We start from the raw sequence: 25,705 nt of genomic DNA, 5'->3' as shown, positions 1-25,705 counted from the left end.
TAATTATGATATTACTATTGCACATTAAATCACATAAACAGCAATATATTACATCTTCACATTTTGTTGTAATTGACAATTTTCATGATTTCTCTTTCAAGCAGGAATATTCAGATACACACGGACATTGCTTTCTCTACCAAAAATAACAAAATGAAATATGAATCCTTTGAGGCTGGAATAGGTGAATGTCTGAAATCTCCTTGGAAATTGACTACAAAAACTTCTAAACTTCTAAAAAACACACTTCCACACACTTTTAATTCAATCTATCCCTTTCTCACCAAAACAAATGACAGCTTTATGATCCAGACATAAAATCCTTCCAAGCACTACCCTTTATATCTGGGTACACTCTTCACTCTACCGTCGCAAAAATAGCACTACAGCGCTAATGTTATTACTGTTTGACATATGCTTATGACCATCCCTTTTTAAAGTTTTAACCATCCCATGCTAGCCAAATATATAGCTATCTTAGCCAAATATATAGCTATCTTGTGTCAGTCAAAGTTTTAACCATCTACTGCTGGTCAAAGGTTTAGCCATCCATTACTATTCACATGTTAAGCCATCTCTTGCTAGCCAAAGATATAGTCATCCCTTGCTATCTGAAGTTATAACAATCCATCGCTAGCCAAGGTTTTAGCCAACTGTAGCTTGCCAAAGTTATAACCATCCATTGTTTGCCAAAGTTATAACCATCCATTGTTTGCGAGTTCCTCTTCGTCCTCCTCTATAAATAATTTCTCCACAGACCTACAGACAATACAATGTTATATTCAATTTGAAATTCAAGATTACACAATATATTTTTGTTAAAAACTGTTTAACTCCACACCAAAGAATATTGTTAAAGGGTTACATTACACAATATCTACCTGCTACATATGTAGTCCTGATATATATATGGTATATAATGTACAAACCTGACCATCATGTCTCCACAATAGATACACTCAGAAGCCACCAAATCATCCAACTCCGACTGGACAAAATAAAACACATGAGGTTATAATTTTCTCTATATTAATACCAGTTTACATACATTTGATTCACGACTATGTAAGGAATGTACAATTGGATTGCAAGCAATTAGCATACACAAGAGTGCACACTTCCTTCTGGATCTAAATTCCAATTATACTTACCAGGTAAATATATACTATTTTGATATTTGAAAATCAAATATTGATTCCCTTCTCTTTAAGGTCATGAATGTGGCCTCGATGACTTGACAAATTAATATCACTGTAACTTCGGTGACTTGACTATTCCATGTCCCTGTAACCTTGGTAGATTAACTATTCAATGTCCCTGTAACCTTGGTAGATTAACTATTCAATGTCCCTGTAACCTTGGTAGATTAACTATTCAATGTTCTTGTAACCTTGGTGACTTGACTATTCAATGTCCCTGTAACCTTGGTAGATTAACTATTCAATGTCCTTGTAACCTTGGTGACTTGACTATTCAATGTCCCTGTAACCTTGGTAGATTAACTATTCAATGTCCCTGTAACCTTGGTAGATTAACTATTCAATGTCCCTGTAACCTTGGTAGATTAACTATTCAATGTCCCTGTAACCTTGGTAGATTAACTATTCAATGTCCTTGTAACCTTGGTAGATTAACTATTCAATGGCCCTGTAACCTTGGTAGATTAACTATTCAATGTCCTTGTAACCTTGGTGATTCAACCTTTCAATGTCCCTTTAACCCTTTAACCTTGGTGATTCAAACTTTCTATGTCCCTGTAACTTGGTAACTTGACCATTCAATGGCCCTGTAACCTTGGTGACTTGACTATTCAGTGGCCCTGTAACCTTGGTGACTTGACTATTCGATGGCCCTGTAACCTTGGTGACTTGACTATTTGATGGCCCTGTAACCTTGGTGACTTGACTATTCGATGGCCCTGTAACCTTGGTGACTTGACTATTTGATGGCCCTGTAACCTTGGTGACTTGACTATTCGATTGCCCTGTAACCTTGGTGACTTGACTATTCAATGGCCCTGTAACCTTGGTGACTTGACTATTCAATGGCCCTGTAACCTTGGTGACTTGACTATTCAATGTCATTGTTACCCTGGTGATATTGAACTTTCAATGTCCCTGTACTCTTGGTGATTCAACCTTTCAATGTCCCTTTAACCCTTTAACCTTGGTGATTCAAACTTTCCATGTCCCTGTAACCTCGGTAACTTGACCACTCAATGGCCCTGTAACCTTGGTGACTTGACTATTCAATGGCCCTGTAACCTTGGTGACTTGACTATTCAATGGCCCTGTAACCTTGGTGACTTGACTATTCGATGGCCCTGTAACCTTGGTGACTTGACTATTCGATGGCCCTGTAACCTTGGTGACTTGACTATTCAATGGCCCTGTAACCTTGGTGACTTTACTATTCAATGTCCCTGTAACCTTGGTGACTTGACTATTCAATGGCCCTGTAACCTTGGTGACTTGACTATTCAATGTTATTGTTACCCTGGTGATATTGACCTTTCAATGTCCCTGTAACCTTGGTGAATTGACATTTCCTATCATTGCACCCATGTGATAATGAGTTTTTGATATATAACTGACAGGGGATACTACACTCTACAGGGTAACATCCTTACCTTGATCTCCATTATTTTAAGGTTTGGACCTTGACCTTGACGACTAGACATACTATGGGGTCCTATGTCCTCATGTTCAGCCAACTTCCTCTGTAGATCTTCCACACGTGATCGTTTTTTGCTTGATAAATTGGGTACAACCTGACAAACAATAGAATGAAATATGATTACTTGTAATAAACAGATTTATCTCCCCTGGTATGCTGTCGTAATCAACAAACTTAGTTATCTACAGAATAGAAGTTCTTATTACACAACCAGTATAAGATTTATAATAACACTTTGATGACTACATGGTCACCTTCATCAGATTGTAGTGTACAAGATGATAAAGAATAGACATATTCACCTTTTAAGCAGTAATAATGTACAGATTTACCTCCTTAATTAAGCAGTCAGAATGTAATGACTTACCTCTCCTGTTAAGGAGTCAGAATGTACAGACTTACCTCCCCTATTAAGGAGTCAGAATGTACAGATTTACCTCCCCTATTAAGGAGTCAGAATGTACAGACTTACCTCCCCTATTAAGCAGTCAGAATGAAATTTGTGTTGACATGGAAACAGATAAAATCCACGAGTCATAAGAGGGAAACCACAGGCAGCACATTTGTCCACTGACTTCACAAAGGCAAATCTGTAAGATCAAAACAGATAATCAATCCTGACAATATGAAAGGTTTAGCTGTTTGTAAAAACAGTAAAAATATTGACAACCTAAAGTTTTTGGAAAAGATCCATTCAGTATTTCAGTACTCCAGAAACTGTGATTGAAAACCATCGTAGTCAAAATCAGGGATTGTTGCCTATCAAAAATTTTTTTCTAGGTCCTAAAATCAAAATGACACACTTAGGGACAAACGGGAACATTTATATCAAATTTGAGAAAGATCTATCCTCCACTTGTAAAGAAATATAGATGATATGAATTGTTTAAGGAATTCAAATACAAAGACCATTGATACAGCACGATTTGCCAATGGAGGGTTAATAAGTAGAATATGAAATAGACTAAAGTTCTATCAGCAAGTTTTTTTTTTTTTAATTCTCATTAAATTCAGGCAGGTTCTGAAAATTGGACTTACCATTTTTATGAAAGTTTCTATGAAATTTCTCAAATTTGAATGGCCAAAACTCTGAACATGACCTGCATATTACAACTGTAAGTAGAACCTTGAAAATGCTTGAGCAGAAAGCATCATTACAAATGAATTCATTCTTACTTGTTGCGAAATCCTTGAATTTCTTTTCTGATTTCCTCAGCACTTCCTGTTGCTTCATCCATCTCTTCCTTGAGAGCCTCTATGTGCTGGTTGTATTCCTTCAGTGACGTGATGATGGCGTCCTGTCAAGATCATGTATACAGGGAAACTTTTACCACAGTTTAACTTAATTTCCTCACACGCAGTTGCCTAAATAACAGTTTGGTTTCACATTTGACCAAGACCAATAAGGTTTATATGACAACTGTAAGAGTTAAGGTTTGGTAGTGACAGGTTCTTCAAAACTCTTTTACTTCTTGTCAAGTTTCAAATCGCTCTCTACATGTTCCTTCTTGTCCTCTTAACTACAGTACCTTGATTCAATATGAAGTCTTCCTTTTTTTAAATATATTATGTAATATATACATATGAATCAACATCTTCCTCATTAATAGCACTCTCACCTTAAAGTGATCAATCGTGACAAAATCAGGAAAGAAAGGCAAGATGTCTTCTATTTTGAGAAGGTCACAGTCATGGAGAAACTCCATTGCTCTCTTGACATCTTTTTCTTCCTCAACAACATGTCTGGCTGTAAAGGGAGATAATCAATCACCTTGTTAGTAAACAAAAAGATATAACTCTGTAGAAAGTAGGTTAAAGTAAATGAAGGGCTATAACTCTAAATACAGTTATTGAAAGTAAACAAAGGGCTATAACTCTATGTACAGTTATTGAAAGTAAACAAAGGGCTATAACTCTATGTACAGTTCTTGAAAGTAAACAAAGGGCTATAACTCTATATACAGTTATTGAAAGTAAACAAAGGGCTATAACTCTATATACAGTTATTGAAAGTAAACAAAGGGCTATAACTCTGTATACAGTTTTTGAAAGTGAACAAGGGGCCATAATTCTGTATATGAGCTTAAAGTTAATAAAGGACTATACGGTAGTTTAAATTAAACAAAGGAATGTACCAACCTATTCTGAGCCAGAGTTTCTTACGGAGGTCTAGATCATCTTCATCTGGTTTGTCTGCCTGGTGCTTTGCTAAGTCAACATCAACCTATAGAAAATAGTTAACACTTGTTGAATGTCATGGTTTTTATTAAGTGAATAGCATGACATATTCTTCTTAATCAAATCCAGTGAATGTTACCAATGTAAGAAACAATTAAAGACTGTTTAAAAAATTCATTAATTTGAAAATCTAAAAAAGGATATCTTCAAAGAAGTTGAATTGGACTGTATTGACTGTGTAGCAAAGTTTGGTTTCAATTTCCAAGCATTCTACCACACAAATAACATTACCCTGGGCCTAATGGAAAATGGAAAAAACTTTGCGGTTATAAACATGTTCAACCCCTGCACTTTGAAAATCGGACAATGTCACTTCTTTGAACAAACTTCATAGCCCTTCATCTCGACACACTACTTGCCAAATATCATTGGCTTCAGCCTTTTTCCATTTGTTATTGGAAAGTTATTTAGAAAAATTAACACACTGATTTTGTGACATTGAGTCATGACAGCCCTTCATGTTACGAAATCAATATCAAACCCTCCTACAATGCTACATAACCAATATCAGTTCCTTGGTCCTCTTTATTATTTAGAAGAATTTCTTTAACATTTTAACACATTTGACACCTCTTAACTTGAAAGTGGGCCAAAGTCATTAATTTAAGTAACTTGGTAGCCCTTCATCCAAACATGCTACCGGCACACCAAGGGTCTCTTGGCAACTGAGAAGTTGATTAAATGGAGAAGATGAGGTCAGACAGATGATGAATGGATAGACAAAAAACCACTTGCCAAGATATAAGCTTCAGGCATCCCATAATAATAAAGCCCAGCTTTTGGTAGCAGTATTACAACATTAGAAGGTGATGTAATCAGAGAAGCTTACCGCCAAGGCAAGGTCAACAGCCTCCTCATACAGTCCCATAAGGGAATAGATGTGGACACAGGCCTTCTTGTGTTTATGTTCAGCACACAAACGCAGGGCATACTTCAGGTCATAGCAGATACTTTCAGGGTCCTGTCAATATTGATCACAGTATTGAAAAATGCATTTCTGAATAAAACTAGAAATGTTTCTTTATTTATATAACAAGCAAACATAGTGTGGCCTAGCCTTTTACTTTCTGACTCCAAGCTGCTACATTTGTATCTAAGATGGTCCATGATTATTTACATAACCCTACATCTGTTGGTAAGTCATCATAGTGCAGTAATTTATTACTTACCGTACCCTGCATCTGTAGGTAAGTCATCAATTTGTCAGGTTGTAGTTTTGCATACAGTGACAGTAGATAGTTGTGGATAGCTTGCTCTGTGTTCTCCATATCTTGAATACAGAACTCCAAATAGCGTATTGCCTCATTCCCCTGAGAGTGTTAAAAGACAACATTGTAACTTACTGAGGGTGTGAAAAGGCAACATTGTAACTTACTGAGGGTGTGAAAAGACAACATTGTAACTTACTGAGGGTGTGAAAAGGCAACATTGTAACTTACTGTGGGTGTTCATTCAAAGGCAATATTGTAACTTACTGAGGGTGTTAGAAGGCAACATTGTAACTTACTGAGGGTGTTCATTCAAAGGCTACATTGTAACTTACTGAGGGTGTTCATTCAAAGGCAACATTGTAACTTACTGAGGGTGTGAAAAGATAATACTGTAGCTTACTGAAGGTGTGAAAAGACAACATTCTAACTTACTGACGGTGTGAAAAGGCAACATTGTAACTTACTGAGGGTGTTCATTCAAAGGCAACATTGTAACTTACTGAGGGTGTGAGAAGGCTACATTGTAACTTACTGAGGGTGTGAAAAGGCAACATTGTAACTTACTGAGGGTGTGAAAAGACAACATTCTAACTTACTGACGGTGTGAAAAGGCAACATTGTAACTTACTGAGGGTGTTCATTCAAAGGCAATATTGTAACTTACTGAGGGTGTTCAAAGGCAACATTGTAACTTACTGAGGGTGTGAAAAGATAATACTGTAGCTTACTGAATGTGTGAAAAGATAATACTGTAGCTTACTGAAGGTGTGAAAAGATGATACTGTAGCTTACTGAAAGTGTGAAAAGATGATACTGTAGCTTACTGAAAGTGTGAAAAGACAACTGAACTAGCAGTCATCTTGTTCATGTGTTGTTTTAATTACACATCTTGAAGAGTACATGTTATTGCCCTGAGTGTTAGCAGAGATAACTCTACCTGTTGTCTGTATCTGTTATGGTCATATTGTACAAGAGCTGGAATAAGGCGCAGAGGTTCCAGGTTATTTTTCAGCTTGATCCAATCAGTGACTGTCTCTTGTGGAATGTTCTGCATCAACAGCGGAGAGAACTTGTAGAATAGGTCAACATCTGCTGAACACTGCAAACAATGGGATACAAGTTTGTTACACCTCACAAACACCATAGACAATGGTACTCAAATCAGTTACTCCTCACAAACACCATAGACAATGGTACTCAAGTCAGTTAGGCCTCATAATCACCATAAATATTGGTACTCAAATCAGTTACTCCTCACAAACACCATAGACAATGGTACTCAAGTCAGTTAGGCCTCATAATCACCATAAATATTGGTACTCAAGTCAGTTACTCCTCACAAACACCATAAATATTGGTACTCAAATCAGTTACTCCTCACAAACACCATAAATATTGGTACTCAAATCAGTTACTCCTCACAAACAACATAGATATTGGTACTCAAATCAGTTACTCCTCACAAACACCATAAATATTGGTACTCAAATCAGTTACTCATCATTAACACCATAAACAGTGGTACTCAAATCAGTTACTCATCATTAACACCATAAATGTTGGTACTCAAATCAGTTACTCCTCACAAACACCATAAACAGTGGTACTCAAATCAGTTACTCTCACTCATACTATAAGTATTGAATAGGACTTTAATTTTGTATGGACTAACTTTTTGTAATTGTCCTAATTAGGCTGGGGTATAAAATTTCACATACACCTATGAACTGGTGTCAAACTACATGAGAATAACAGACATTTTCTGAGATATTTTCTCACTGTAGAAATATTTTGCTGTTTTCTAATTTTGCACTATTTCTACTGATTGCGACTATAGTGTAATAAAATTAGAAACTATACAGTTATACATATCAGTTACTGTCACAAATCCTGTAAATAATAGTAACAAGTCAGTCATTTAATTGTAACGAACACCTGTCAGTGATTCTTCTCACTGAGAAGAGATGATTTTTAGAGTTAAACAATGTAAAATAAAGGTATGAGAGAACTTTTCTACATGGTGTTTATGTCCCTGTGGTGTTTTCTGATTGATAAACAAAACTACTGTGAGAGAATCAGGTTTGACTTACATGCTTTGTAAGAACTTTCAGAGCATTCCTGTATTCATCATGTTGTAAGTAGTGTGTGATAACTTTCTCAAAGTCTGAAAGGTTAGATAAGAAAACAAGAAAATAACAACATGTCAGATATACATGGAGACCACAGAAAAAATTCAGGAATAAGACCAGGTCTTCAGGGTTTTCCATAAGAGCCTGTCGCCGGCCAATTTGACCGGCTTCTTTGATCATTTGGCCGCCTACACCAATCCAGTTCCGTAATAATGTTCCGTACACAACTACACGTACACAGCAGGCCACCCCCACCTCGCCGCATAGCGGCTCGGGTCGGCTAGCTTCGCCAGCCTCCTAATTTCACTACACAGCCTACTCCTAATAAAATTATGGAAAACCCTGGGTCTTAGAGGAAGTGTCTTCCTTGACAATGACAATTACAGCTAAAAGTCCCTTAGGATTAAAAGAAAAATTGAGTCCAATTTATGGTAAAATTTGATACAATTTCAAAAGTTACTCTAAACGGTTAGCTTAACCCAAAGTTACTCAAACTCATGAGCTTAGCCCACAGTTACTCTAACTGGCAAGCTTAGCCCAGAGTTACTCTAACTGGTGAGCTTAGCCACAATAACTCTAACTTGTGAGCCTAGCTCAAGGTTACTTCAACAGTTTCTCTAACTGGTAACCTTAGTCCACAATTATGTTTACTTGAGCTAAACAGTTACAGATTCCAGGAAGTGAATATTCATTAGAGACATTTTACATTTTACTTACCTTGCATTAGGAAGGCAAAGAAGACCATATCCTCCACATCACCATGACTAGCAATGAGATCATACACCACACCTCGGTTATTACTAACACACTCCTGTAAAACAAACAAGAGTTATTTCCCTTGAACAGTAATATTTACTACAACATGACACCAATCAGGGATATATCCCATTAACAGTTATATTTACTAGATCAGGGTTATCTCCCTTACCCGTTATATCTAAAACACCATGAAACAGACCAGGGTTATCTCCCATTAACACTTTTATTTACCACACCTTGACACAGATCAGGGTTATCTCCCATTAACACTTTTATTCACCACACCATGACACTGATCAGGGTTATCTCTAATTAACACTTTTATTTACCACATCATGACACAGATCAGGGTTATCTCCCATTAACACTTTTATTCACCACGGCTTGACACAGATCAAGGTTATCTCCCATTAACACTTTTATTTACCACACCATGACACAGATCAGGGTTATCTCCCATTAACACTTTTATTTACCACACCATGACACAGATCAGGGTTATCTCCCATTAACACTTTTATTGACCACACCATAACACAGATCAGGCTTATCTAACAGCCAGATCTTTATTCATTTGATTGAGCAAATACCTGACCAGACATACAATAAATAATTACCTTGACTCTGACTTCATTGAGGAACTTTCGAAACTGTTCTTGTAAGCCATCATATTCAGCTGTTTGGTCCCGACCAGCCTCTTTCAGTTCGCCAAGTTGGTTCAGGTAAATCTCTACCAGCCATGTCACCAACATGGTTAGCTGAGTCTTGTCCTTGTAAGAAACAAACAAACACGGTAAAATAACAAACCAGTTATCAGTTTGGATTCTGATCAATACCTAAGGCTTGTACAAAATACCCTTGTTTAACAGGTACATTAGTCAAAAATCATTCTTAAATACACGTATGTTCATGTGTCATAGTTAGAAACATGCATACTTGATGAAACACATCTGATTTTATTTCCAAATTAGTGTCTAGCATCAATAGATATTTCCAAAACCCCATCAGCATTCTTCAAACCAAACCTTAAAAGCGGCATCAGTATTCTTCAAACCAATCTTAACTCAGGACAAAAGTCGCATCAGCCTTGTTCAAACAAGCCTTACCTGTGGTTTAAGGGACTCCAATTTTTTCAGAATAAATGACTTGAGTGCATCTTTCTTGTCAAGCTTGATGAATCGAAGAGCAATTTCCTCAAATGAGTTTTGTGTCTGGGCATACATCATAGCACTTTCTTCATACCTAGAAAATACAGAAGTGGTGGTGAGTTACATTTACTTCTATACAGTTAACCTATGGTTTCAAAGTAATTTGTTTTGCAAACTTTGTTTAGCATCATCTCAGGAACTTATAAAGAAAACATTGTTATTCGAGGTCTTTCAGTTAATTACAGAAACTTTTGACAAAATCTGACCCCTGTGACCATGAATATGAGTCAAGGTCATTTCTTCTTGCAAATTTTGTTATGCTTCATCCCAGGAAACTACCAGCTAAAAATTGTTAATTCAACCTTTTGGTTATTGAGAAGAAGTCCTTTAGAATAAAATACTGGTGACAGAGTAACAACAGACAGACAAACACATTAGATGCTACGCCATGACATAAGATAAAACTTGTACTAAGTATATTAGTGGTAATGATGTCCTTCTTACTGGAGAGAGTTTACGGTGCAAGGTGTTCACAGTATGTAAAACATATTCTTTAATACATTACATTTGTGTAAATTATTGTCAACTACTAGGAGATAGGGATCACAGCTGAACTGCCCCTGAACAACCAAAATCTACACTAAAATTTTGCAACCAATTTTGTCCTTTGTGAAAAAAATTTTGTACCAGAATGCAAACGATGCTTCCAGAATGATATGTATGAATGGAATTTTAAAAAAGACAAACTACACCAATGCCAAGAAATTCATTATCATAATTTAAGCAGGAAAATGCGTAGATCCTAATAGACAGAGATCCAGACTAGAGTCAGGTTAGACAGGTTTTAGACATGATAGTAATCTAGATGTACCCTGTACCTACCTCTCATTAGTGAACAAATACTCTGCCTGTTTGGTAAGTACACGGTCCATCTGGGCCATGTTGTCCTACAAGTAAAGGATAATTAATATCAATTGTTTTCATAGATATAAAGAGAAATGGAAGAAAGTTGCAATGATAAAGGCTTGTGACTGCAGAAAATTCTAACATTTACAAAGTACTGTGTAAATGTAATGACTTAAAAATGATTACTTGACAATGAAGATCATATATGTATATACAAAAGTATCAGTGAAACTGATAAATGCTCCCCGAACACGACCTTATTTGGCATACAATTTTAACAAAGAGTAATTAAATTTGGTACACTGCACATCACCTTAATATGACCAATGTATAAAAATTTTCATGATCTTGGTTTAACTGTGAGAAAAGTTATGATCCAGATATATAGGACGGATGGAAAGATGGACAGATGGATAAACAAATTTTGGTAGAGCATGAAGAACTCGTTATCATCTTACTCATCCTAACAAGAATGAGGTTGGGGACAGTGTACAGAAATATAAAACCAACCCGACAGTAATCCTTGGCAAGATCAAACTTGCCCATATCAAGGTACATCTGCCATACATCCCTGGAGTAAAAGAATGAGATATACCATTACAGATATAATAAAATGTTCTTGTTTGGTGATTACAATACTCTATCACAAGAATATTTCAGTTTATGTCAAAGCTTAACAGGTAACCACCAGAAGTAAATCATGTCATATATACAGTATATATTGTATATCAACAAAATTTTTAAGAATAAGAAACAGACCTGCAGAGCACTCCTGGAAACAATAATATCTGTCTAGAATTCAATATCTGATATTAATAGTGAAAGAATATTAGACAAAACTTTAGAATAAGATTTAATAAACTAATACATAAAGCACTTCAGCCTGAAATGTGAACTTAACAAAGATAGAGCTATAAGGATAGATTTAACTTACTTATTCCTAACCCTGAGTAAGTATTACAATAACAATGATCTACATACAGAACCTTTATCCCCTCTGTCACCATCTGAGGGCAGGGTTCCCCTTGCCTCTGTGACCAAACTTACCGTGATTCTCGTACAATTTTGTACTTGAAAACACTCTGAGATGTAAAAGTCCATAAACTGCCTTTAAGCGGGTCTTTGCAAAGTCCTAGTAAACGTCCCAATCTCTGTAAAACAATTTACATAGTCCTAGTAAACGACCCAATTTCTGTAAAACAATTTACACAGTCCTTGTAAACGACCCAATTTCTGTAAAACAATTTACACAGTCCTTGTAAACGTCCCAATCTCTGTAAAACAATTTACATAGTCCTAGTAAACGTCCCAATCTCTGTAAAACAATTTACACAGTCCTAGTAAACGACCCTATCTCTGTAAAACAATTTACAAAGTCCTTGTAAATGACCCAATTTCTGTAAAACAATTTACATAGTCCTAGTAAACGACCCAATCTCTGTAAAACAATTTACAAAGTCCTATCTTTCTGTAAAACAATTTACATAGTCAGTCCTCTGTAAAACAATTTACAAAGTCCTTGTAAATGACCCAATTTCTGTAAAACAATTTACATAGTCCTAGTAAACGACCCAATCTCTGTAAAACAATTTACAAAGTCCTTGTAAATGACCCAATTTCTGTAAAACAATTTACATAGTCCTTGTAAACGACCCAATCTCTGTAAAACAATTTACACAGTCCTAGTAAACGTCCCAATCTCTGTAAAACAATTTACATAGTCCTTGTAAACGACCCAATCTCTGTAAAACAATTTACACAGTCTTAGTTCATGGTCCAAACTCTGCCAGGTCTTCATGCAGAATTAAAGAGGTGATCAGGTATTGGCTGTATTAGAGAATTATTAACCAGACAAAACTTTCAAATTATCTTAAAACAAAAGTGTAAATAATAAAACACATATTTAAAATATCAATATCAGAGAACTCTACTTACATCAGGGTAAATGTCATCAAAGATTGGCTGTTCATTCAGGACGCAGACAACCTTGATCCTGACAATACAAAACCAGATAAAGACATGATGAATTCAGTGGTACATACAGAACCTTACATCTGATAGATAATTGTATTAGTCAGGCTGGTACATATACAGAACCTTACATCTGATAGATAATTGTATTAGTCAGGCTGGTACATATACAGAACCTTACATCTGATAGATAATTGTATTAGTCAGGCTGGTACATATACAGAACCTTACATCTGATAAATGATTGTAGTCAAACATAATTTATCTAAGTTTACTAAGTTTACACAAAGCTGATGTTTGTAATTGGCATTCTTCTTACCTTGTTTTCCTATGTTTAATCATGTAGATTTAAACACATTAATTATTTAGGGTCTGACTATTACATAACAATTATCTACTATGTTGTTACATTGTCTATATAAATGTATAGAACTGTCAGCTAGGTAAATCGTATGTCTTTTGTATGTAATGAAGAGGGGGCTATAAAACATCACTACTTACCGGTCAGGGAAGAGCAACAGGACATGAAATTCTGTCAGAGCCATAGCCTGGGGGTTAGTGCCCCTCTCATCTGGGTCACGGGGGTAAGGCATCAGCTTTGTGTTGGTAGTGACGGTGGAGGGGCCAGCAGCCCCAGTCACTTCTACATCCCCGTAATACACTCCTGGTCCTAGACAATAGCAACCATAACATAGTCTTAGTTTTGTCCAATCAAACTTGCCTATTTGTCACTATATATATTGATTATCTAGACTTAGTCCTTGTCATTATATATACTGATTATCCAGACAATGTTCCTGTCACTATATATACTGATTATCTAGACTTAGTCCCTGTCACTATATATACTGATTATCTAGACCTAGTCCCTGTCACTATATGTACTGATTATCTAGACTTAGTCCCTGTCACTTTATATACTTACTATCTAGACTTAGTCCCTGTCACTATATATACTGATTATCTAGACTTAGTCCCTGTCACTATATGTACTGATTATCTAGACTTAGTCCCTGTCACTATATATACTGATTATCTAGACTTAGTCCCTGTCACTATATATACTGATTATCTAGACTCAGTCGCTGTCACTATATATACTGATTATCTAGACTCAGTCGCTGTCACTATATATACTGATTATCTAGACTAAGTCCCTGTCACTATATATACTGATTATCTAGACTAAGTCCCTGTCACTATATATACTGATTATCTAGACTTAGTCCCTGTCACTATATATACTGATTATCTAGACTTAGTCCCTGTCACAATATATACTGATTATCTAGACTTAGTCCCTGTCACTATATATATTGATTTTCTAGACTTAGTCCCTGTCACAATATATACTGATTATCTAGACTTAGTCCCTGTCACTATATGTACTGATTATCTAGACTTAGTCCTTGTCACTATATGTACTGATTATCCAGACTAAGTCCCTGTCACAGGTATATTTTTCTCACACTTCAGACAGAGATATCCCAATTAATACTCCATCCTAGATTTTTCTATTTCGCCCGATCTGTATCATACTCTCACGTGTTTTCGTGTAATTCTTTATGCATCTGTGTATTCATCCAAGTGTAGGCATAAGTGGCACCTAAACCCATGTATTTCAACAAAAGCATGGGTTATGTTGTTGTTGAAATTTCAACGATATTCTATTTAATTAATCATATTTAAAATGAAATCGAAAATGCGACCAGCCCTCTTGAAAGGTAGTACAGTACTTTTAATTCCTGCCTACATTGTTTATGCAGCACTATCCAAACGATATTTAAAAGTGAAGAGGCTGTAGATGCGAGAAAAAACTACTACCTGTAAGTGAACAAGATCGGGGTATCACAGTCTCGGGCTAAGATCCTGTAACTATCTAACCTTGGCTAACGCATCAGTTAGAATTATGTTACTGGATCTTAGCCCTCGACCGAGATACCCACGATCTCACTCAGTTACAGGTAACAGATTGTATTAATCACATGATTGTCTTGTTATTTAGGGAATATACTTATGTCATATTTTTGCATTTACACATGTGTGTATTACAGCTTATTGTCACTTAATGAAATGACGTCACACATTCACAGATGGCACTGTGATGTAACCATGGAGGTCATGGATACATAGTGGATGTGAATTTAAGTTTGATCTAAAAATGTCAATATTCTGATATATTTGCTTGAAAAATATGACAAAAAAGGGTCTAAAATGAATTTCCATTTGAAATGTGAACCGATGAACTTTCACCTTTAAAATTCCTAGAGTTGTTAAATCAGTTATTATTATTTACTTCCTGGTGATACTTACCAGTCATCCAAGCAAAATTCTTTGGAGCAGCTCGGAATCTTGGTAGGTACAGCTTTAATTCACTATTTCCAAAGTCTCCTGGCAGCTCTAGGAACTGTTCTGTTTATCACAAGAACAACTTTATTGTTAAGGTATTAAACACAAGTCACATACATGAATAACTCAGGTTATAACCTTTCATGTAGTCTTACTGTTTCCTGAACAAATCAAACATGTAAAATCACAATAGAAATATGACATTGTTTGAGCAAATCTTTATCTTAACTGTTGAGATAAATGTTTTTAAAAGCAATGACCATATTTAGCAGAGGCCATTAATATAATCTGAAAAGTGACAAGAATAAACACACAGGTCACAGGTGGACAGATCACATTACGAAATTATCACACAGGTCACAGGTGGACAGTTCACATTACGAAATAAACACACAGGTCACAGGTGGACAGTTCACATTACGAAATTATCACACAGGTCACAGATGGACAGATCACATTGACAGAAATAAACACACAGGTCACAGGTGGACAGATCACATTACGAAATTATCACACAGGTCACAGGTGGACAGATCACATTACAAAATTATCACACAGGTCACAGGTGGACAGATCACATTACGAAATTATCACACAGGTCACAGATGGACAGTTCACATTACGAAATTATCACACAGGTCACAGATGGACAGTTCACATTGACAGAAATAAACACACAGGTCACAGGTGGACAGTTCACATTGACAGAAATAAACACACAGGTCACAGGTGGACAGATCACATTGACAGAAATAAACACACAGATCACAGATGGACAGTTCACATTGACAGAAATAAACACACAGGTCACAGATGGACAGTTCACATTGACAGAAATAAACACACAGATCACAGATGGACAGTTAATATTGACAGAAATAAACACACAGGTCACAGATGGACAGTTCACATTGACAGAAATAAACACACAGGTCACAGATGGTCAGTACTAAATTTACAGTTGGCTGCAGTGAGTACCTGGTTTGTTTTCATACTGCTGGAACAGAGGCTGGAACATTGGGGGCTCCGACGACTTGGACACATTTCCAATAAACTGGTACAGACGACTATAATAAACACAATGATAGATGTTACTGTTTGATTTCTTACCTATGTCTGCCACATATGATATCAATCTTTACTCAATTAAAGGAAGTTAACATATTAACCAAAACACATTTCACAAACAAATCTCATAATAAGCTTTTATTGACAAACAATATAATGGAACCACCATATACACAAATTCAATCAACAGGCCATCAACTATCACACAAGATTAATCAGGTTTTCTGACTTCATAATAATTTTATCATGATATTACAGCTAAAGTACCTACCCTGGAGTGGTGATCATGATAAAATATTTATATTCAGTCATAGCATCAGATGGCATTCTGTCAAACTCCAGTCCTGTGATTGCAACAGCCTTGGATTTACCCAGGTTAAACAACTGAAAAAAAACCCAACTTTTTAGTAGTGATACATTCTAGTAGTATGACATTTTAGTAGTGATACATTCTAGTAGTATGACATTTTAGTAGTGATACATTCTAGTAGTATGACATTTTAGAAGTGATACATTCTAGTAGTATGACATTCCAGTAGTGATACATTTTTGTAGTATGACATATAGTAGTATGACATTCAGTAGTAATACATTCAGGTAGTATGACATTTTAGTAGTGATACATTCAAGTAGTATGACATTTTAGTAGACATTTTAGTAGTATGACATTCTAGAAGTATGTCATTCTAGTAGTAAAACTGCCAGTCAACTGGTTTTGACCTCTCAGGCTTCTTCAGGCCACAATTTTGCATAACATTGTTATTGATGAGTAAAATAACCGTGACTAAGTTATGGTTTTCGTATAATAGTTAGACGCCATAATTCAACAATGAGATTTGTCTCCTCATTTTTATCGGGGTAAAATCTCTGTGTAAATTTGTGCACTGAAGAAACCCGAGAGGTGAAACTGGTTGACAACAATAAATCTTAGAACCCAGCCTCTTCACCTGTTGTGATTTACCTCTATGCCTCTAACATTCTAGTGGTGAGACATTCTAGTAGTAAAACATTCTAATAGTAAAGCATTCTAGTAGTAATACATTCTAGAAATAAGACATTTTAATGAAATATATTCTAGTTTAGTAGTAGTTTAGTTCAGTAAAATGTTGTTAGATGTCCTATTAACAGTAGTATTTACTAGTAACACATTGTTGATGTCATACATTGTAGCAGTAATACATTATAAAAGTGATTAACACTAGTATTGAGTAACACATTGTTGATGTCATACATTGTAGTAGTAATATATTATAAAAGTGATCAACACTAGTATTAAGTGACACATTGTTGATTCAATACATTGTAGTAGTAATACATTATGAAAGTGATTAACACTAGTATTGAGTAACACATTGTTGATGTCATATATTTTAGTGTAGTAATCTATTATAAAAGTGATGCATTCTACCAACTGGAAAACCATATATATATATAACCTCATACTAAACATTTACTGTACAACAACAAGATGACCTGGTAGGAGTCAGTATAAGATAAATGTACAACCTCACACTGTTGAATGTATATCAATCTCATCAATATATAAAGGTAGGTAAATCACATGATATAAAATATATATAAAAACTTAAACACTTTAAACAATACATGCAATCACAACCAATCTTACGAGAAACACAAAAAAAGCAAGCTGTCAGTAGTCTTTAACCAACCCCCTCCCCCCATCAACCCTCTCTCCCAACCCCAACCCCCAAATTACACTCTAGAAATCTGCATTACTGCATTCTTGACACATGCAAAGGATGAATTCCCTCTTACAATGTCATATAGAGCAATGGACTTAAAGCTATATGCTAGATTAACAGAGTCATGAGGGAAGACAACTGACTTAAGGTTATATACTACCTTGGAACTTCTCTCATGACAATCTAGGATATTCAAGGATATACAAATATACATACTAGACTTAAGGCTATATGCTGTCATAATAACACAGAAGTATACTAACATGAGGCTGTATGATATCTTACTTTGTCACTAAGGACATTTTACTTAAAGATATATGCTATATTGCAGTATTACAGGGAACACTAACCCTGACCTTAGCTTGAGGTGTTACAGGTTACAGCACCAAGAGGTCTCATAGGGATTTTTTTGCCCACCATCAAATAGCTGAGTAGTTTGATCCCAAAGGCAAATATACACAACCAGGGGAAATGGGGGGCCTACACATGAAAGTTTTGAATGATCTATAAGTAGCTTCTGAAGAAACAGCAATAACAACCTGATGATAGTGAGCTAAAGATATATACTATCTTACAGCGTCACTTACTACAAACAACTCAGGAATATATGCGATTTTCCATGCATCAGATACATTATTAAAAATGAATTCACACAATTACAACAGTGGCGTTTCAAGCAAATGAAAATGCTTTACTACAAAAACTGTTAATTCTACGATTGTACTTTTCACCTTTGGTCTGCAAGGCAGGATTAAAGTAATGTTTGTTTGATTTTTATTTTTTCTTTCTTCAATAACTTGTACCATTGAATTAACAGAAAAAGCAGGCAAAGAACTGAGAAGTTTATTTATAACTGTATACAATAGCTAGTACCTCCTCTGGACGAGCCAGAATTTTCAGCTGCATTTAAGAGGAACACAAGATATAACATTAACACCTGTTCTCCTACAGGTACTGTACAAATTATATGTGATGTACAAATGAATTTGAAGTGCTATGCAACATGAATTCTGTGTGTGAATTCAAGGACTTTACAACTGAATTCTAAGGACTGTACAAATGAATTCAAAGTGTTGTACAAATGAATTCCAAGGACTGTACAACTGAATTCAAAGTGTTGTACAAATGAATTCCAAGGACTGTACAACTGAATTCAAAACGTTGTACAAATGAATTCCAAGAACTGTACAACTGAATTCAAAGTGTTGTACAAATGAATTCCAAGAACTGTACAATTGAATTCAAAGTGTTGTACAAATGAATTTGATTGATACTTAATCATGTTCAAATTTATAATCCTCATATTGTGTTACTAATGTCTAGTAGTTACCTGGTATATCAAGGCTTTATCAAATACTTCAATAATCAAAAGTTGTCCTACAAAATGTGAAATGTTCTTAACTTGCTCAGATGTAAATTTAGGCTTTCCTGTAATATTCTTTAGATGTTTTTAGATACTGGTCCATGTTTCACTATTAATTAATTTTTGATATAGAAGACTATCGTGTAATCTTGAGACACTTGTCAACATTGCTCCGTGAAACACTTTCTCTTGTCTTTACCTGTTTCAGGTATTGGTCCAAACTTCCCTGGAAAAAACGACTGTTTTCATTATCTGTTAATTCTGTTTCAAATATCAGACCTAAAACAGAAAACAAAACACATTCAGGAATCTGCCATTCAGTATCTATAACACAGAAATTTCTAACACTGTAAATGAACATATGTCAACATTTACCATATTTTAGTGTACTTCACTCCAAATGTATTACACTGAGATGTATTGATCCTATGATTTCTAGTGCTAAGGATAAAGGATTCAGTCTTACCCTTACTAGTGCCCAGGAGGATGGCACCTGTTGTGTTGTCATTGGCATTCTGTAGGTTCCAACCAACTGCATGCACATGATGACCCTAAAACAATAGCTGTATGTTAGAGAATCCCATAACATTGTCATCATATAAAAACCCTCATCAATACACTTGGCATGTTAAGATGAGGGTCTGCAACAATATGAGTTATGTGTTCTTTCTGCTTTGATCATTACATGCTATTTAGGCCCTGAATCAGTACATATTAGTAGAGCCCTGAATCAGTACATATTAGTAGAGCCCTGAATTAGTACATCTACCTTTTTTTGCCCTTATAATAAACTTTATTTATTTCACAACAATTACGAAGCAAGTTTTTCCAACTTTTATAAATCACTCTTGTTGGCTCGAATGGAAGCGCGTGAGGGGTCTTAGTGTGGGACTACCCGGGGAAAACCCACATGGTTGGTTTTTTGCCCTTGATCTTACCATATTATTGTTAAATAAGCACATTTCATAATATCTAGAGGCCCTACATCAGTATATATTGCACGTTCCTTTTGCCCTGAACCACCAAAGCCTGTGTACAATAATTTCCAAATGACCAGATTTCCCTTTTCCTAATTGAACAGACTGGTATATAATAAGAAAGATAAAACTATTGAATGCACCAAGGTACCTTTAGTTTGCCTATGGGACGTGGCTTCTTCGAGTTACGGGAGAGATAGTAATTCTCAGTAGATTCCATGCTGACAATAAGATGTCTGCCAGTTGGGTCAAGAAAAATTTTGTAAACCTTGTCTTCAACAGCTCTTGGAAGTTCCACCTCTGTTAACACAAACATTAAGTACAGAAGAACACTACAAAAGTTGTTTATTACAAAAACAGTATGATAACTTGTTTAATACACAAATATTATTACTGTAACTTTGTATATAACAGTATAAAAATCCTGACTATTCCTAGGAAGTATTTGGACAATTTCATCAATACTTTAAAACCAATTCACAAGTTAAAAAGAATCTTTGTCCAACTAATATGTTTGCATAATCTAACATACATGGCTAACTAATTAATAGACAAGGCAACACAGTGTGTGTACATAATCTGACATACCTGTCTAACTAAATAACAGAAAGGTCAACAAAGTGTGATTAAAATTAAATAATAAGATACTGACCAAATTGCATACAAATGTACCGTGTTAAGATAATATATCTGTTTTTTATAATCATTTAATCTTACCATCTGGTGTTTCAGGATGTTCGAGGTCGAGGCGCAGTAAGATATTACTGGTCATTGATATCACCAGGAAGTTGTTACATACTGCCATATGTGTTATAGGGTCAGGCGGTCTGGCAAAAAAAGAAGTCATATCTCAAAGGATTTAAAAAGAGTTTCAACTGTGACTCAAAAACATTGCCTTAAAGGTATCTTTATCATAATGAGGTTTGAGGAAGTTAAACTGTCATGTATCTTCATCAGGACAATTGAGGATGTTATCCTGTCATGTATCATCATCAGGACAATTGAGGATGTTATCCTGTCATGTATCATCATCAGGACAATTGAGGATGTTAAACTGTCATGTATCATCATCAGGACAATTGAGGATGTTATCCTGTCATGTATCATCATCGGGACAATTGAGGATGTTATCCTGTCATGTATCATCATCAGGACAATTGAGGATGTTATCCTGCTATATATCTTAAGATCATTTACATTATCAGTTAAAAGTACCTTATATCCTAATAACACAAGTTTATGTGACCTGTCTTTACCACAGTTAAAAAGATGACTTGTTCTGTACCAATATGTCTTTTGTTAATGCAAATATATTATAATTCTTACAAATCATACACTGTCAGGTAATAAAGTGATTTGTTATCTTCAAAACAATAAATTATATTATTCTTCATAAAAATAAAATTATTACAATCATGAACTATATGTTGCATGTTTTCATTTCTGTAAATATGCAAGGTGCCCTTTTGTAATTGGTCAAAGTTCAACTTATCAACCAATCCAAAGGACCAGAAAGTAATAAACAACTAGTAGTATATATTTATCAAACCATCAGCACAGAAATATACAGACCTCAGCCATAAAATATGTGATGGTTTGTGAAATATCTATTTCCTTTTTGCTGTAGTAAAAGATCTCAAGCCTTTTAGAAAGCAGGAACAATATGAAAATGTCAAATGTTATCATTTTCCTCATGTCAGATAATTTTCGTCTGATGAAGCATTAATCAATAATGTAACAGTGAAAGATAAAACAGATTTTCAATAACTCACTTGAAGTTGACCTTCTTTTTACTAAAAATTGGAACATCTGTATCTAGTCTGGCATCAATGAATCCAGGTCCAATCTACAAAACACAGAATAGAATAAACAAAAGGAAGACTAGAATTATTAGTTAAATAACACATTATTTAAACATATTGTACAACATTGTGTTTTACAGTACAGATACACTAGGAACATCCTTGCCTAGTCTTCAACTTCATAATGTTACCAAATTCAACAAAACTAAAACAAAACAGGTTTATCATAATTGAAGTTACTAATCAACTAAGCTTATACGCTCAGAATTAGTGATGTTTTACATATGTTCAATATATGTGATTTTTTTATAATAACATTGGTTTGGTCAACTTACGACCGACATATAAAAGTGAAAACTTGTATAACTCTTCACTTTGTAACGATGGAACCGTGACAAAAATGACACTGAAATGGCAGGAATATTAGAAAGGTAAATTATTCATCTATATAGTTACCGGCTCCTGAACAGGTGGCATTGTGGTGCGGACTGATGCTGCTCTCGCAGATTCTTCCTCATACTGATCGAGGATGGAAGCCATATCCTAGAACGTAAAACATAACATCGAAAATATGGGCAGTTATAGTACTGATGTGATGATTGTCAGGCACTGGTTATATTTTATCTATAACATCACAGCAACAAGAAAGTGTAAAGTTGGGGAGAAACACTTTTAGTCCAGGTGTGAACATCACTGGGTATTAAACATTGTTCTGTAATATAAGCTTATAAACGTAACTCTGATATTACCCAAGTAATTATTTATAGTCACTAATTATTCTAACATTTCAGTGAAGCTGAATCATGAACATTTTGTCATTTTCTGTAACTGTTTTTGAAGCTAATCACTAGTGATTTACAGAGTCTAATGTCTAGTCTGTTTGACTGAAACAAGAACATTTAAAATTCTGTTTGTTTTGCAGGGTTTACAGAGTTTTCCATACAAGCCAGTCGCCGGCCAATTTAACTGGCTACTTTGATCATTTGGCCGCCGACACCAATCCAGTTCCGTAATAATGTTCTGTACACGACTACACATACACAGCAGGCCAGCCTCCTACTTTCACTACACAGTCTACTACTAACAAAATTATGGAAAACCCTGGTTTGTAATCCTGTGAACACCCATGGTCATTTGGAGGTGGGGTTTCCTTAAGTAGCTGGTGGCTACCTTACTATATATATAGGAGCAATTAGGGTTAGGTATCTTGGTAAAACCATGTCAGCACAGACATGTAACACCACAGGTAATTTTTAATTTAAGATGTTTCATGAAGTCTATAGACAATTTTAATAAAATGAATTATATACTGTTAGAAGTATAGCATGTAAGTTGACATTAACTGTGTGGTGTGTGATATGCTCAACAGATCCGATACAATAACAACCAATTTAGTGTTTGTGTCAGGTTCCTGACATTTCCTGTTCGTCTCTATGTAGAAGTTGTGAGAAGAGGTTGTCTTATTAGCCTTGACTTGTGTGAAGTTCCCTTTAGTCGAGTGGTAGAGTGTCCATCTGGAGATCACAGACTCACTATTTCAAACCCCAGCATTTGCAGTGTGTTTTTCATTACTTCTTCCAATTACAGATTTGGTGCCGTTGACCACACAAAGACTAGAAGCTATAGGAGATTAAAATGCTTACTTGGAGATACTAAACCTTGGTTGGTGTTTTTGAGGTCGAAGACTTTGTGAAGGAGGGGTAGTGTAGAAGTTGTGAGTAAAGGGGTGCTTTCGCGTAAGCAGTTGAAACGGTTGGACCAGTTGAACCTGCATGAAAAACGCCAGGTACAGATCAAAACCAAGGCTGAACTGCGGAATATTTGGCATGTGCAGTTAGAGGGGTCCAGCCGTACCTGCCCAAGACTAACTTGCTGCATGTCATTAGTTTTCAGAATAAAAAGTAAAAATGGATTTAGTTCATCGATTTCTGCTTGACAGCAAATTCCGAAACTGTGCACTTTCAGCGTTATATATATCAGTTCAAATAACAGGCACACGTGTTTTCATGTATATTGGGATAGTTCCAGGCCACCTGAACCGTTTCAACCGGATTTCGCGAATGAAGCCCAGATCGCCTTTTCCTACTTAGCAGTGGGATTTTTTTCCTTTAGCCGAGCGTTAGAATGTCTTATTTAGTGCTTACCAGCATCATTACAATCAATTACATATAATTACGCTCGACAGCGCAAAAATGTCGTTTTGAATTAGTGAAACTCGCGTGTAGCTTACGTTTTTTTAAAGACAAACAGACTAAGGCAATCTTCGAACTTTCGGCATCATCTGACCTGGGGAGGCTGTGTTGATATTTAGTTTTCTACCTTCTCATTGACAAGATTTACCACCAAGGGAAACTACTCGTACAGTTTGTAAATTACAACAATAGTGGACGTAAATAAATAATTAATAAAACATCCGCAATACTGTGCTCGGTAAAACTTCTAAACGGAATTAAGTGAAGAGATAAAAACTACGGCAGCCAACCAGTCTATTTATAAGTGCTTTAATTTCGACTTCCGGGAGGATGTATCTTATAATCGAGCTTATTTTTTCCGACAACATTATCGTCAACCATTTTTATCATGTTTAAATATTGATGGATTGTAAACATGAAAAGAAAATTTTATAATTTCTTAAATTCAATTTAATTCAAGATTCACCAAAATAGGACTCTTTACTTAAACACGTTTTTTTTTGTACCAAAATAAAAAATACCACGGACGGATAACTCTATAGGCATCCATGTTAAGTCCTTGAAAACAGAAACGTATAGGCTATATCTGTGTTATATATGTCTCTGTTGAAAATAATTATTATACGATTATTCCATAAGAAAATACTAAGTTTACGTGAATGTACGTAACCACAATAAACTTATCTGAGTACATTTTGACCGTTCGCGGCCCCTATCGACTTTCAAACTTATCGCTATACCATTTTTACTGATAGAGTGAAACTCTGGGGTGTCAGAATGATTTTGACTGAATAAGTTTATCTGACCACACGGGAACATTGTACAGGGTTTACAGGCCCAAATATACGCTACTATACAGTGTTACCTCCCTTCAATGTTGAGTCAATATTTCATTTATTTTGACTACTATTAAATTACTGATGACGAACTGAGTTTGATCAAAATCAGTATTACCAGAATATACTATTAATCACTTAAAGTAGGCATTGAAATCATTTCTTTTATGTATGAAAATGAAAAAAATATATATATAACGGGTGTTGTGAGCTCAGATATCCATACAATATTCCAGGATCGAAATAGAACATGTATTTCTCCAGCGGCGTGCTTTTAACGTAAGATCAACACTGAAACAAATATTTAAATATGTTCACATCTTAAACAGAAGACATTAAGATGAATTGCATTCTTTATTAAGCCGATTACCCCCGCC

The 25,705-nt window shown here is 35.4% G+C and overlaps 1 protein-coding gene across 1 annotated transcript; it reads right to left on the bottom strand.

Moving 5' to 3' along the window:
• Positions 1–16: 16 nt before the first annotated feature.
• On the bottom strand, positions 17–24,587 carry LOC132546575 (vacuolar protein sorting-associated protein 18 homolog). The gene is made up of 29 exons (XM_060210294.1): positions 24,531–24,587; positions 22,757–22,843; positions 22,271–22,344; positions 21,216–21,325; positions 20,650–20,798; positions 19,988–20,072; positions 19,721–19,800; positions 16,727–16,839; positions 16,366–16,454; positions 15,352–15,450; positions 13,540–13,708; positions 13,003–13,060; positions 12,115–12,218; positions 11,578–11,638; positions 11,044–11,108; positions 10,120–10,255; positions 9,631–9,783; positions 8,972–9,065; positions 8,216–8,289; positions 7,063–7,224; positions 6,084–6,224; positions 5,744–5,875; positions 4,816–4,900; positions 4,296–4,423; positions 3,853–3,974; positions 3,149–3,266; positions 2,630–2,770; positions 930–988; positions 17–759 (listed from the first exon to the last, which is right to left on the bottom strand). Exons 2-29 carry the CDS (start codon positions 22,838–22,840, stop codon positions 696–698), a joined length of 2,949 nt encoding a protein of 982 aa, XP_060066277.1. The 5' UTR covers positions 22,841–22,843; positions 24,531–24,587; the 3' UTR covers positions 17–695.
• Between the last annotated feature and the right edge of the window lie 1,118 nt (positions 24,588–25,705).

Source organism: Ylistrum balloti, unplaced genomic scaffold (genome assembly GCF_031769215.1).
Source record: "Ylistrum balloti isolate Yb309-2 unplaced genomic scaffold, AGI_CSIRO_Ybal_v1 Utg369896, whole genome shotgun sequence".
NCBI lineage: Eukaryota > Metazoa > Mollusca > Bivalvia > Pectinida > Pectinidae > Ylistrum > Ylistrum balloti.
Note: the sequence above shows the minus strand (reverse complement) of the source record. Positions and strands in the feature narration are given on the sequence as shown.

Bases quoted from the DNA above. Each gene is read 5' to 3' on its own strand.
- LOC132546575 (XM_060210294.1), bottom strand. From the start codon at position 22,840: ATGGCTTCCATCCTCGATCAGTATGAGGAAGAATCTGCGAGAGCAGCA. The intron at 20,073-20,649 runs GTACCTTGGTGC...CTATTGTTTTAG, and splicing joins GTCCCATAGGCAAACTAAAG to GGTCATCATGTGCATGCAGT. The intron at 16,455-16,726 runs GTAGGTACTTTA...TGTTTATTATAG, and splicing joins ATCATGATCACCACTCCAGG to TCGTCTGTACCAGTTTATTG.